Source organism: Asparagus officinalis, chromosome 7 (genome assembly GCF_001876935.1).
Source record: "Asparagus officinalis chromosome 7, Aspof.V1, whole genome shotgun sequence".
Taxonomy (NCBI): Eukaryota; Viridiplantae; Streptophyta; class Magnoliopsida; order Asparagales; family Asparagaceae; genus Asparagus; species Asparagus officinalis.
In genome coordinates this window covers 8,555,429-8,570,523 of record NC_033800.1, presented here as the reverse complement: position 1 = coordinate 8,570,523, position 15,095 = coordinate 8,555,429, and the positions used below count along the sequence as shown (strand labels likewise).

Sequence of the window (15,095 nt, the reverse complement as noted above, 5' to 3'; positions counted from 1 at the left end):
CGGGTTCTCAATCTTCTAGGGCAGTGATTACACGACTGCTCTCGTCAGGCCTGGTTTTCTTATCTCTTATTTATTTTATTCGAATTTATCTGCTTGCTATAACCTTTAAAGTTGGTAAGTTTCCAACAATCTAGAAGATTGAGAAGTTTATAGCTTTTGATTTAAATCCTGAGAAAAAATTATTTTTAAAGTTACTGTTCATGGGAATAGTCTACTGCTCATCTAAAAAAATTTCCTTTTATGTTACTATTCATATATCTGTTTTTAACATTGTTTAAAAAAAATTTGTTTACGGTTACTGTTCACCCGAAAAATTATTGTTCATATTATTTCAGTTATTTTTCGTTAAAATTTTTTTTCTGTTACTGTTCACCCGAAATAGTCTCTGCTAATTATTTTTTTATCTTTTGATTAATTAGTTGTTGTTTTATTTTAAAAATATATATATAAATAATTAAAAACTATTGTTTATTTATTTTTAAGAACGTTACTGTTCATTTTTAAAAATGATGTTACTGTTCATTTATTTTTTTAAGAACGTTACTGTTTATTTTAAAAATGACGTTACTGTTCATTTATTTTTTAAGAATGTTACTGTTCATTTTTAAAAATAACGTTACTGTTCATTTATTTTTGAAGAACGTTACTGTTTATTTATTTATTTAAAAAAACGTTATTGTTAATTTAAAAACAGTTTTAATGTTCAGTTTATTTAAAAAAATCTGCTTAATGCTTACATAAAGCATTGTTCATCAGAGAATTATTCTTCTTTGTTCATAAAAATACAAATACTGTTCTATGAAAATTTAGTTTCTAAAGCCTATTTTAAAAGTAAAGATTATCTCTGTGATTAATTGCTCATGTTTATTGCTGATTAATTTGAGCTGTTAAATTCTTATTTTCATTAATCCTCTTTAATGTGTAAGCTTTATAGATGGGTTTTGCTCTCACGACATTTAAATCATGAGGTTCGAACATCAATAAGTAAACCCCTCCTCGGCCGTATCCAACATATGTTTGCATTACAATTGCTTGGCAAATTAAATGCTTGCAAAATATTTTAAAGTTTCTATATACTATTAAGGAACAAAAAATCATTGAGTAAACCGGTTCAAGTTTTCTTGGATTAGTTGGTGTCTAAGGTAAGGTTTAGGGGTTGCGTAATGCGCTCTGCAAGGAACGAGGTACTTAATTGATCTTTGATCAACCTCTAGTACTATCCTTACCTGGCTAACTACCAGAGTAAAACGTTAATTAATCTTTTCACTTAAAGAGTTTTTGGTTAGTAATAAGAGGAACCGAAATTATGAGAAAAATTCATATGCATTTATTTAAGGGAAAATTGCTTCCAGCCCCCAAAACCGCCCAAAACATGCTCTGCCCCCCCAAGTCCTTTTCAACGTTCCTTTTACCCCCAAAACCGCCCCCGATTTTCTTCCAGCCCCCAAAACCAATCCCCAGGCGTAACGCCGTTTAAACCCCGCTCGAAATGCCCAAAATACCCTTCGCAGCCTGTGTTCTTCGCCCTCTCACGACGGAAACCCATCGTTTCGACTGTAGGCATTAAATGGTGATTAGAATGACTTTTTTTTGGGGGGGGGAATTACTATTTCCCTCCAAAATTATCATCAGATATTATCACCAGCTATAGTCCCCTTTAAGCTAAGTTGTTCCTTCCACTTAATTCTCCTCAATAAAAGCCTCTTCGATTCTTCAACCACTCCCTGTAATAAAATGGCGGATGGATCTCTTCTATGTGTGGTAACAAAGGCAAAAAGCAACAAAGGTGGTGACGGTGTATTCGTCGTTATCAAAGAGAATACAGAAATAATCAGCTTGAGATATCGAGTGGCGGAAAGGCTTAAAATACCAATGCAATCTCTTTCACTGAAGTTCATATGCGAAAGGGAAAAGAAATTCAGCATTTCAATTGACAATGACGACGACTTAAATTTGATGTTCGAGTATTGTCGGCGTAATGGATTTACAGACGCGAATTTGTATGCCACCTCCGCTGTGGAATCCTCAACTTCGCAGAACACGCAGACTACGCCGGAAACTGCGTAGGAATTACATTCCAGATTTCCTTTTGAGTTCACTGATAGGTTTTGCCATTAGTTGTTAACCTCATGCATTGGTTGCTTTGGTAATGTGTTGGTTGTCAAGGTTATGTTAAGCACTGATTGTTAAAGTTATTTGTTGGCTGTTACGTATACTAGTTGTTTGCTAAGTTAAGGTGTTTGATGTTAAGTATATGCGTTTGTTGTTAAGGTCATAGGTTTTGCCATTAGTATAAGGGTTAGTTGTTAAGGATATGTGTAGGTTGTTACGTTTATGAGTTCGTTGTTAAGGTTATCAGTTCGTTGCTAAGGCTATGTATTTTGATTTATACTTCAGGACAATACCGGTTAAGGTGTTTGATGTTAAGTATATGCGTTTGTTGTTAAGGTCACGAGTCTGCCCTTAAGTATAAGGGTTAGTTGTTAAGGATATGTGTAGGTTGTTACGTTTATGAGTTCGTTGTTAAGGTTATCAGTTCGTTGCTAAGGCTATGTATTTTGATTTCTACTTCAGGACAATACCGACAGAAAATTCACGGTGCGCAGATACCCCGTTCACCCAAACCTGTAATGATGAGCGTATTCCTAATGGCAACCCCACCGGCGACTCGATCATGCTGCTGGAAGACATGCTTAATCACCAAACAAAGATCCCAACTGAGTGGCACACCTCCATACGTGAAGTTGGTCAGAAATTTGATAGTGCTGCTGAAGTTAGATTAGCACTTCAATACTATTCAATTGCTAAACGGTTCGAGTATGATTTTTACCACAATGAACAAAGACGCATAAGAGTCTATTGCCGATTCAAACACACACATGGTTTCCCTTGGATGTTGTTTGCTTCCCCGCTCAGAAATTCGTCTATCATGTCCATAAAGAATTTCGAGTCTACCCACACCTGCGGTCAACATGGATCAAATGCTGGCAACTCAAGGGCATCAAGGAAGTTCATTGCTAGCCAAATACAAACTGTTTTGAAGGTTAGGCCAGATCTTCGTGCGGTCGATATCAAGAACGACATGCTCTCTAATTTTGGCATCAAGATTAACTACAGTAAAGCGTGGTGGAGCAAGGAGACAGCTCAACAGGACCTGTTCGGTGACGATGATGAGGCTTACGATTCACTGAGATGGTCCTTATCTTTTTTATTCTTCTGAAATCACTCTTACCTTTTGGTTGCTAACTATACGTAGTAGTTGTTAAAGTTGGCGGTTCGACGTTAAGTGTACGTGTTGGTTGCTAACTATACGTATTAGTTGTTAAAGTTATTGGTTCGTCGTTAAGTATACGTGTTGGTCGTGAAGTTTGAAGATCATTCGTTATGGTTATGAATCCTTTGCTAAATGTACTGCTTTGTTGTTATATTCATGCAGGTATGAATCCATGGTGCATGCAACTAATCCAGGGAGTCGTGTTGTTATTGATACTGATGACGGGAGGTTCAGGCGACTGTTCATTAGTTATAATGCCTGTATTGAAGGGTTCATTGTTGGGTGTAGGCCTTTATTGTTTTTGGATGGAACATTTATTAAAGATTGTTACAGAGGCATACTACTTAGCGCTACTGGGTATGACGGCAACCAGGGAATATTTCCCCTAGCTTATTGCGTATGCGACCAAGAGAATGAGGTTAACTGGAAATGGTTCTTACAAGGATTATGGACGTTATTGTATGATAGGGAAAATCCTTACCAACCTCCACATCGACTGGTAATGATTTCAGACGCCGACAAGGGTATCAGGGCAGCAGTCGAGGAATTCTTTCCAGATGCATTCCATTCAAGGTGTGTTCTGCATCTAGTCGAGAATTTCAAAAAAAAGATGAAGGATTTTGGGCACAAGGCAAATATCGCGACTACGTTGGGCGAGCTGTTACAATCTGCGGCTTATAAGTTCACAATATCTGAATGGGATAATGACATGAAAGAATTGGCAGCGATCGATCACAGGGCTTATGTCACTGTAATGGAATACTCCCCGGAGAGATGGGCAAACGCGCATTTTCCTGGTATAAGGTAAGATAGCTTGGTCCCGACGTTATTTTGTTACAGCACTGTTATAGTTGTTAAGGTTAGAGTTATCCTACAGTTTTCTGTTAAGGTTAGATTTTTATTGTTATGGTTAGAGTTATTCTGCTAGGGTTTTGCTGTTAAGTTTAGGATATTTGTTGTTAAGGTTAGGCCTTTAATGTTTAGTTTAAGGAATTATTGTTATTGTTAGTGCTTTGTTGTTAAGGTATGGCCATGTTACTTCAAACGTTGCTGAGTCCTTCAACAGCTGGATAAGAAAGGCACGATTGTTGCGAATCTTACCTTTGGTTGAGACCATACGGAAGCAAATAATGGAGCGCATGCATGAAAGGAGGCTATTGGGTCAGAAATGGTCTGGATACCTATGCCCGGAAGCGGAGTTGGTGCTGAGTGATAACATTCAGCATGGTAGCTGCTTGGCGATTAAACATTCGACGGAAGATATTGTGGAGGTCGAGTCCAATAAAACTTGCCGCGTAGATTTGAAGAATCGGACTTGTTCTTGCAGGTCCTGGGACATCACCCGCATTCCCTGCAAACATGCGTGCGCTGCAATTACATGGATGGGACGAGAAATTTATCAATATTGCGATTGGTACATGACTGTTGTTGCGTTCAGAGCAAGCTATGCACCGATCATCTATCCCATCCCAGATTACGAGAAGCGCTTTGTACCGCCAGAAGAGCGAGTGTTGAAGCCTCCTCTCACCAAAAAAAGACGTGGCAGACCATGCACTAGACGAATAAACAACAGGTCGCTGAACACCCGACCGGTTAAGTGCTCTCGATGCAACATGGAGGGTCACAATCGTGCAAGCTGTAACGAGCCTATATAGTTTAGCGTTTTATTGTCATGTATATGGATTTGTTGTCCTGTATATCACTACAAGTGAGAAGGTCATAGCTTGGTTGTTAAGGTGATAAACTTGGTTGTCAAGTTTATCACTTTAATGTTGACGTTTTGACTTGGTAGTTAAGGTTATTACTTGGTTGTCAAGTTTATCACTTTAATGTTGAAGTTTTGACTTGGTTGTTAAGGTTATTGTGTTGGTTGTCAAATTTATCACTTTAATGTTCAAGTTTTTGATTGATTGTTATGTTTATCGATTGAATGTAAAGTTTATTGTATACACCTGCTATCCACCTGCTCTTTGTTGTCAGTATCACCGATCGTTAAATAAATTTGTCAAGTATATCGTTAAAATTATTAAGTTTTATGGTTATTACTTGGTTTTCAATTTTATCACTTTAATGTTGAAGTTTTGGCTTGGTTGTTAAGGTTATTACTTGGTTGTCAGTTTTATTTGTTTGTTGTTAAGGTTACTATTATTCACTTGCAATTGGCTGTCAAGGGTACCGAGATATTTTTGATTTGACTGCATTCAATGCATTTCATAGTTCCCAAGGCAGTAGAGTAATATCACCAACCCTCGGATTGTTCCAATACAGAACCGAACTATATAACATTTCTCTGTTGTTAAGGTTATGTATTGGTTGTTAAAGTCAGCTCTCTGTTGTCAAGCTTATGGAATGGTGGCTAAGGTTAGCACCTTGTTGTAACGCTTAGCTCTGTTGTTTGGCTTATGGGTTAAGAAGATCACGGGGTTGAATTGTTCATATTATGGTTTTGTTATTAAAGATTATGTGCTGGTTGTCAAGCTTATAGACTGGTTGCTAAGGTTAGAGCCCTGTTGTCAAGCTTATGGGTTGGTTGCTAAGGTTAGAGTCCTGTTGTCAATCTTTCTCTGTTGTTAAACTTATGGAATGGTGGCTAAGGTTAGCGCCCTCTTGTGGAGAGGTCCCTTACTGTTATTCAGCAGAGTTTGGTTGTCACGGTCACCGGCGTATATTCTCTGATTGCTTTATTTCCATCACAGTGTCCTCCCGCAGAGTGTCTGATTCCAAACAACCCATTCGAAGTATAAATATTAAGAAAACATAGCCCCTTCTATCTAAACTTAACAATTTCATAGTAAACCTAACAACTGATGCCTAAACACATGGTGAAAAAGTTGCTAACCTATACAAGTTTGCGTCTCCCCATCACCTGCAGAAGGGACTTCAACCGCCGGCGTTATTTCCCTTCCAGTGCCCTCGCGTTGAGTGCCTGTTTCTGATAATATTCAGAGTATAAACAATAAAAAGCTTAACAACCAATACGTAGACATAACAACCAATCTCTAACATATAGTACAAAAGCAAGCTAACCTGTACAAGTTAGTAGCTCCTTCGCTGGCGGGGACACCTTCTCTCCCTCGTTTATTTCTGCCTCAAGGGCCTTTTCAACAGCAGATGCCTCTGGTGGAGGTAATTCTCCTGGCGGAGTATCTTCACTCTCCTTGTGGATATCAGAAAACAATGGTTGTGGAGAGGCCCTCCCTGTTGGAGGGGCCTCGCTCTCCTTATTAGCTTCATCACATAATAATGATTTATTGACATCCCCATCGTACTGTACATCAATGCCACCCACGGTGCCTGGAGTGTCTGATTCAAAAAATAAACACAAATGAGCTTAGGTACTTCATTGTCAAAAAAAACATAGCATCAGTTACATAACCTTAAAACTAACCAAGATACTTAACAATCAATCTCCAACCTTGGCAATAAATCCCTGACCTTAACATTAGATACGTAAAGTTAACAATACATTCTTAACCTTAACAATAAATCCCTAACCTTAACATTAGATCCTTAAAGTTAACAATACATTCTTAACCTTAAAAATAAATCCATATACTTATCAATCAATTTTTAAACATAACACGCAAACGTAATTGCAAGCCACATCTAACCTGTACAAGTTTGCGGCTCCATCAATGGGCTGGACACCAATCCTGTAGGGCTCTTATCCTTGTATACAGAGAGGGTTCCGGATCGTGCTTCGCTTAGTTCCTCTCTCAGTCTTCTGTTTTGAGCAGACAACTTAGCCACATTCACAGAAAGAGCACTTATCTTTACACGGTCTCCAGCAATCATATCCTTGAATTTATTCTCGTTCTCGCGGCGTAATGCTTCGTTTATTGCTGCGATGCTCTTCCAGTAGATAACTTGTTGAGGCCAATCCATTTGCTCAACTGCATCATTTGGCTGCTCGGTGTCTTCATCAATATCCTGTGGCATCACATATGCAACGGACATGTAGAGTACTATTAAAAGGATTAATTAATTAATTCAAAAACAAATGAAATCAATGATTGCTAAGTTCTTACAAGTGCATCAATTTGGATGTCGTCATCTTCTGCTCTCCTCTTCTTCTTGTGAAGAAGGTCTCTTGGGCCACGAGCCCTGCCGGCGTCTACTGCAGCCGGACCCTTAATCCTCCTCTTCTCTCTCTCTCTCTCCTCTTCTCCTTCTCTATCCCCTGCTCCTTCCCACAAAAACCTCCCTCGATTCTTTGAAGTTGTCAATGTTGCTGTGGAAGCTTTATCGTAGCTTTGCTTGCTTTCGCAACAACAGTGGCCAATCTCAAAGAACCAGCAACGTGCCCAAGTCTCACCCAATTTGTCAGGGGAGGCCTCACCGTACAACCAAGTGCTGGCTTCTTAATGCCGGTGAGTTCATATTACCACAACTGCACATTAGAGAAATAGAAACTTAACAAACACCTTCATCCGTAACAATTAATAAGTAACCCTAACAAGAAAAACGTAACCTTAACAACCAAACCGTAATATTAACAACCAAACCGTAATATTAACAACCAAACCGTAACCTTGACAACGAAACTGTAACATTAACAAGTAAACCCTAACCTTCACAATCAGTAAAAAACATGATTACTTACACAAACTAGAGGGGTACACCCTTGCAGATATAATGTCGTCTTCCCTGGCTCAGGACCCTTCAGTGCCCTCTCTATCGCGTCAGATGTCTCACTGAATACATAGGTCCCCCAAGCAGTGTTGTTGATCTGTTCGATGCTGTCGACGTACTTGAATAAATGCCTAGGAACGCCGGAAATACTGCTTGGACACCAAATCATGCTCAGCTGATAGAGGATCTGTAGCAGGACAAAGTCCTTCACATCTCGGCGATCAGAAGATAGTACCAGCTTCAAGAGCAGGTCCTCCACATTGCGTTTGGTGGGGCCTCCTTTGGGGGGAGCTATACTGCTGGAACCCCCCGCCTCGGGTTTGTCAAAGAACCTGGACCAAATCCTATTTTTCCTGTCCCGATTGTGGTCAACATGAAGCCCCTCATTGGAGAACCATGTATGCTCCATTACCCACTCAAGGTTGAATGAGCATGGGATCTCTTCTCCATCATTCCTATCGGTGAAGACGAATTTTTTGCTCTTCTTGTCCCACTGACTCAAAATGTGCTCAAAGGTGGGAAGATCGACGCCAGGTGGGCCAAATTGGACGTAGTGTCTGAATACACTATCTTCGTAGGCCGCAAAATGCCTTGGCCCCATACGCGTCACCAAATTCTGCATGAAGTCGTGATAGGCACCGAAGCTGGCGGTGGGCCGCAACGTAATAGCTGGCTTTGCCCTTTTTCTACAAAACAAAAACACAAGACGAGAGCATTTTTGAGTATAATCAGTAAACATAACAGCTATGCTGTAAACTTTGCGGGTAAACCAACAACCTTAACAGCAACCACATAACCTTAACAACAAAAACCTAACCTTAACAACCAAAGCCTAACCTCAACAACTAAACAACAACCTTAACAATAAAGGCAGTAACCAACAACCTTAACAACAACCCCACAACCTTATCAACCAAAACCTAACCTTAACAACCAAAGCCTAACCTCTACAAATAAACAACAACCTCAGCAATAGAGAATGGCTGGTTGCGATGTCCTCTAGAACATCGCCAATCGCAGCTCGAGCTTCAGATTCATTCCGCACTGCACTATCTGAGATTTCGCACCGCTGGGCGTCATAGCTTTCGTTGTGGTCGGCATTGAGGTTGGCTTTGGGGGTTTAATCGCCGCCATTTTGATCCCTTTGCTTTGATTCGGTTTGCGTTGGGGTCGGTTGGTTTAGGGCTAGGGTTTTGAATTGGGTTTCTGGGGTCGGTTTGCTTGCAGAAGAGAGAGATGACAGGGTACGGACGAGGAGGTAACTCATAACGGGGAATTTTAAACGTAAGGGTATTTTGGGCATTTCGAGCGGGGTTTAAACGGAGTTAGGCCTGGGGATTCGTTTTGGGGGCTGGAAGAAAATCGGGGGCGGTTTTGGGGGTAAAAGGAACGTTGAAAAATCTTGGGGGGGCAGAGCATATTATGGGCAGTTTTGGGGGCTGGAAGCAATTTTCCCTTTATTTAATTACGCTTCTTGCATCATATATTGCCGAATGATAAATGATTAATATATGAGCGAACCAAATCAAAGAGGTGCATCTTTTAAAATTCTATTTTATATGGTGGATTATATTTCAAATCATCAAATGTAAAGTTCATCTCTTTTATTGCGTTATGATGGATATTGCAATAAATGTTCATATGTCCTTTTAGATAACTTGCATTTGTTACATGATTAATTACAAGGTTTTATGCAAGAATGCACTTGTAAAATTTAAAGCACGTATGTACAAATATTATTATTATTATTATTTGTATAAGAGGTGGTACTAGAAAATGACAACATAAATTTGGAAGGTCTCTTTTGTAGACAACCAATTTAAATTTGGAAGGTCTCATTTGTAGGCAACCGATTTAAATTTGGAAGGTCTCCTTAGAAGGCAACCAAATTTGCAATCTCTTATAGTAGAAAATTTAAAAAAAAAATAATGCATATGTAGTGAAATATTTTTTAAGATACAAAATCCTATTATAAGGTTCTCTTTAATGCTTTGCATGTATCTTTTATTAATTACATTCATGTATGTGCATATGCATGCATGTAAATATATAACTGTAGTTTTTTAGTTCCACATTAGTCTGAAATGTTCAGATATTAAGGTCAAATCCTTATCTGCACAAACACTATGTGTTTACATCTTCAGACATAGACTATGATCTTTTATGCTCATAGACCATGACCTAATATCAATTTCAAACAATATGATGGACTAATTACAAAATAAGAACTTGATAAATAAATACAACGCCTGCTAGGCAAAGTTGTGATTCTAGACTTTGTAAAGTCTGTGAAAAGAATCTTGCTGACCCTTTGACAAATGGTCTATCCAGGAGTGTGGTTCTGGATTCATTGAGGGAGATGGGGTTAAGCCCATAGATGAGATCACTGACAGCGACAAACCAACCCTTATTTGGAGACGTAGTCCCAATGTTGGTTCAATGTGGTAGAAACAAGCTGGACTAGTGACACTCGTATGGAGCATCGACCCAGATATATTCATATATTACTATGTAGCTTGTGCTACTATCCCTTCTCTATGATGATGATGCTCTTATGATACAGCTGGCTAGGCTGAGTTTTACTCTTAATAAGTCCAACGTGTGTATTATGGGGGGTATTAAATAAACAACTGTAGTACCCTTTGAGGACTTACCTACGTGAGAGGAACTGTGATGGCCGCGGTTAGGGGGGGCTGGGCTAACCCTAGAAACTCTCATGAGTCGGTTTATTGTGAGCATGTCCTTTAATGCTCAACCCGCTTTGCTCAATAGATGAAGACGTATTGTGTGTGTTTTTATCAATACCTTATTCAAGGAGCCTAATTCAAGACTTAGTTCATTATGTCCCTCAGGTGGCGATGAACTCACTAAGGAAATGTTCAAAGCCGAAAGCTACCTCTCCCGAATCCACGATATGTAAGGTTGCCCAACCTATTTTCTTTTTGTGATTTATTGATTTATTTATTGATTTTGAGTTTTCAGTCAATATTGCCTTTTGGGGGGACTGTTGGATATTTATTAAGAAAAGGCAATTTTGCCTTTGTGTTTTAGTGCCACATCGAAAAATTGAAAAGAATCCTCTCTCCCTCAACCCTATAAATACACCATTATTCACATTCTAAAACATAAGAAAAAAAAGTTTTTTTCTCCTCTCCTCTGGTTTAAAGAAAATTGTTTTTCCCCTTTATAAATTTTGTTATTAATTTTTTGGACAATCTTATTCATCTGAGCTGAAGCTCTGTACTCTCGCCCAAGTATGGAGGCCGGCCGTTTTCGGGGACTTTTACCGCTAGGGGGGAGAGAACCATTTGCACTAGGGCGATAGGCGGGTTCTTAATCTTTTAGGGCAGTGATTACACGACTGCTCCCGTCAGACCTGGTTATCTTATCTCTTATTTATCTCTTATTTATTTTATTCGAATTTATCTGCTTGCTATAACCTTTAAAGTTGGTAAGTTTCCAACAGCTTGTTCAGAAGAAGAAGAAAAAAAAAGATGGTAAAGATCTGCTGCCATGGAGCTGGCTATGTCGGAGGCCCAACAACGGCGGTGATCGCCCTCAAATGCCCTAAAGTCCAAGTCATCGTTGTTGATATTTCTGGAAACTCGTATTTCAGCCTGGAACAGCGATCAGCTTCCAATCTACGAGCCAGGCCTTGACCATGTAGTTAAGAAGTGCCGTGGTAGAAATCTCTTCTTCAGCACTGACCTGGAGAAGCACATCTCTGAGTCTAACACATCATTTTTGTATCTGTGAACACTCCAACAGAGACTCATGACCTCGGTGCTGGCAAGGCTGCTGACCTCACCTACTGGGAGTCAGCTGCTCGCATGATAGCTGATGTGTCGAGATCAGACATACAAGATCGTAGTGGAGAAGTCCACTGTGCCTGTGAAGACTGCTGAGGGCCACTGAGAAGATTTTAACCCTTAACAGCAAAGGAATTAAGTCCCGGATCCTTTCCAACCCGGAGTTTCTCGCTAAAGGAGGTACGGCAATCCAGGACCTCTTCTATCCTAATCGAGAGTCTTGATTGGTGGCCGAGAGACTCCTGATGGCCAAAAGTCGGTTGAAGCACTGAAATCAGTCTATGCAAACTGGGTCACAGAGGATCGGGTTCTAACTACCAATCTTTGGTCAGCGGAACTCTCAAAACTCGCTGCAAATGCTTTTTTGGCTCAGAGGTTCTCGTCAGTGAATGCGATTTCAGCACTATGTGAGGCCACGGGTGCTGACGTGGCGTATTCCATAGGCAAGGACTCTCGTATCGGGGCCAGGTTCCTGAATGCTATTGTTGGTTTCGGTGGCTCCTGCTTCCAAAAGGACATCCTAAACGTAGTCTATATTTGTGAGTGCAATGGCTTGCCAGATGTGGCTCACTGCTGGAAACAAGTGATCAAGATCAACGACGTCCTAAACTTAGTCTATATTTGTGAACAGGATAGTCTCCTCCATGTTTAATACAGTTGCAGGAAAGAAGATTGCAATTTTAGGGTTTGCCTTCAAGAAAGACACCGGTGACACGAGGGAGGCTCCTGCTATCGATGTTTGTAAAAGTTTGTTCGGTGACAAGGCAAAGATCAGTATTTACGATCCTCAGGTGACTGAAGACCAAATACAGAGGAATTTGGTCATGAACAAGTATGATAGGGACCATCCTCTTCATCTTCAGCCTTTGAGCCCAACCACTGTAAAGCAGGTTTCGGTGGGATGCTTATGAGGCTGCCAGGGGGGCACATGGTGTTTGCATCTTGACTGAATGGGATGAGTTCAGGAAGCTCGACTACAAGAAGATCTATGACAGGATGCGGAAGCCTGCATTTATTTTTTGATGGTCGCAATGTGATTGACCCCCAGAAGCTGAGGGAGATTGGTTTCGTTGTGTACTATATTGGGAAGCCTCTGGATCAGTGGCTCAAAGGATATGCCAGCATTCGTGTAATGAGGAAAAAGGGTGGATTGTTTTGGTGGATTGTAAGCTCACAATTGATGATTCTTTAAGGATGTCATTTCTTTTGACAATGCTTCAATATTCTTTTTTATTATTTAATTTGTTTTAGGAATAGTTATAACTAAAAGACTGCTGGTTGTGGTCTTAGACATTCTTAGGAAAAGTGTCTTTTGTTAGAATAGGTTTAACTTTTATGTTTATTTTCCTAGCATAGAAAGAATGGAGCACAAATTAGTAATTGACTTGTCAATACCTGTTATCTTCTCTGCTTTTGGTTATTGGTAGCATGTAGTTATCCGAAATTTTAATGTTTCAAACTTCCGTACAAGAATTTCTATAGAACTCAATGCGAGAATTATTGTAGTTATGTAACCTCTGTTTTCCTAGAATATTATTGTTGTATTGTTGTAGATAGGAAGTGAAAGATATCATTGAGAAGCTTAATATAATGAAGATATTTTTGTCCCTTTGAACTATTATAATGTTCTGGATTTGTGCCTGAATTAATTTTTTACCTGAATTTTCTCCGACTAAAATTTTATAGTAGCATGTCGATCTAAAATTTTATAGTAGCATGTCGAAGATATTTTACGTAAATCCTTCAGCTATTTTCTTGGGGATATAGTTGCATGTCGAAGGACTGTCAGTAATCAGGTAATTGTTGTGCGCGGCGGTCAAACCGATAGGTTGCCGAGAACAAATATTAATGCTGAGAGAGAAAACAAAACAATCCAAAATAACGGCATAAACACGAACAAACGAAGTTTACGTGGTTCGGCAAGTTGCCTACATCCACGGGGCAAGAAGGGGATGAGTTTTCACAAATAGAGAAGAAGAGTACAAATAGAGATTACAAATCTACAAACTAAACTCTCACACAAAGCTCTCAATCTCTCAAACAAAACCCTAACCAATAGCTCCAGAAAAGACTCTTTTTGTGCTCCAAATTTCCCCAATACTACTCTCCCAGAAACCCTAAAACATGTTTAGGATTATATATCAACATAAAACAAAACGGGTCAGAAAACGAAACCCAGACTCAGACCCGACTGGCGGTCGACCGCAGAAGCTCAGACCCGACTGGCGGTCGACCGCCGAAACCATCGCGGTCAACCGTGGCAAACGATAGAACCAAAAATTCAATTACAGTGTTTGGCGGTCAACCGTGACGGTCGACCGCTACCAACTCCAGAGCCTCGGAATCGATTACAGGATTTGACGATCGACCGCGACGGTCGAGCGCACCAAGTCCAAAATCAATCCTTAAGATGTGCACGTTTCCAGTCGACCGGCCTAGCCTCGCAGTTGACCGAACGTCACCAAAATAGTTCCCTACTTCCAAAATTCTTGTTCTTCTGTAATTTCTTCGCTAATTCTACAATTCTCCACTTCGGCGAAGTTTTCCCAAAACTAAGCCGACACCAATACCAACCAAACGTCACACTTGCTGCATCCAGTACGAAGTGGAACAAAACCATGATAACGAACTCAATCCACAACAAGTTGAGACCCAAGCGAGAATAAGAACAAACTCCAAATGTTGGTATCAACTCATCAAACCGGCTGCATCAAAAATGACTGCCTACGTATCCTCTTGCCTAAAGAGTCAAGGCTCACGTAGTTCACCAAATGGCCTCCAAAGGCCCTCAAGCAACTAGAAGGACTTTCAAACCTTTACGATCATCACCAACAAATCTGCAGCTGATAACTCACCCACTGGCCTCAAAGTGAAACGATCCAAATACCTCTACCTGAAGTGAACCAACGGCCATAGCCAAATCCAAACTGTGTTCACAAGCTGCACTCGAATCAAAAAACTCATCATCTACATCCACATCAATATGATCCTAACTCTTTGTCACCGTAGCTGGAATCCCTAATGACGCAGAATGATCTGGAGAACGTGGAGTAATCTCCACCCAACATGGAGTAGCATCACTCTTCACCCGCTGCGATATCCCAACAATCTGTCCAACAATCTTCACCGGCCGAGAGTCAAATGTGATATACCTGCTCAGAATAATATCAGAGTCTAATACCTGATAACCAAATATGACTCTGAGTCCCAAATGTGCACTCGGATCAAATCTCACATCCTGAATGTGACAATATGTTGGACGACCAAATATCCGAAACAATCCAAAATCTGAAACAACTCCACCAGATCCAAATACTCCAAATGCAGTAGTCGGCAACCTATGAATAAGATGATTCCAATATGTCGAAGCCTCAACACCA

General features: G+C 40.1%; 2 protein-coding genes and 1 long non-coding RNA gene across 3 annotated transcripts; 2 read left to right on the top strand and 1 right to left on the bottom strand.

Moving 5' to 3' along the window:
- LOC109846652 lies at positions 1,735-4,929 on the top strand. The gene is made up of 4 exons (XM_020415896.1): positions 1,735-2,000; positions 2,575-3,195; positions 3,437-4,078; positions 4,299-4,929. Exons 1-4 carry the CDS (start codon positions 1,735-1,737, stop codon positions 4,927-4,929), a joined length of 2,160 nt encoding a protein of 719 aa, XP_020271485.1.
- LOC109851041 lies at positions 5,972-6,371 on the bottom strand. Its single transcript, XR_002249650.1, has 3 exons — positions 6,302-6,371; positions 6,114-6,206; positions 5,972-5,988 (listed from the first exon to the last, which is right to left on the bottom strand). It is a non-coding gene; the product is annotated as an uncharacterized LOC109851041 (long non-coding RNA).
- On the top strand, positions 11,391-12,848 carry LOC109849710 (UDP-glucose 6-dehydrogenase 4-like). Its single transcript, XM_020419578.1, is given in 10 exon segments — positions 11,391-11,505; positions 11,507-11,641; positions 11,644-11,766; positions 11,768-11,812; positions 11,814-11,927; positions 11,930-12,328; positions 12,330-12,610; positions 12,612-12,732; positions 12,734-12,823; positions 12,825-12,848. Coding segments are annotated over 10 exon segments (1,437 nt in total). The 5' UTR covers positions 11,391-11,400.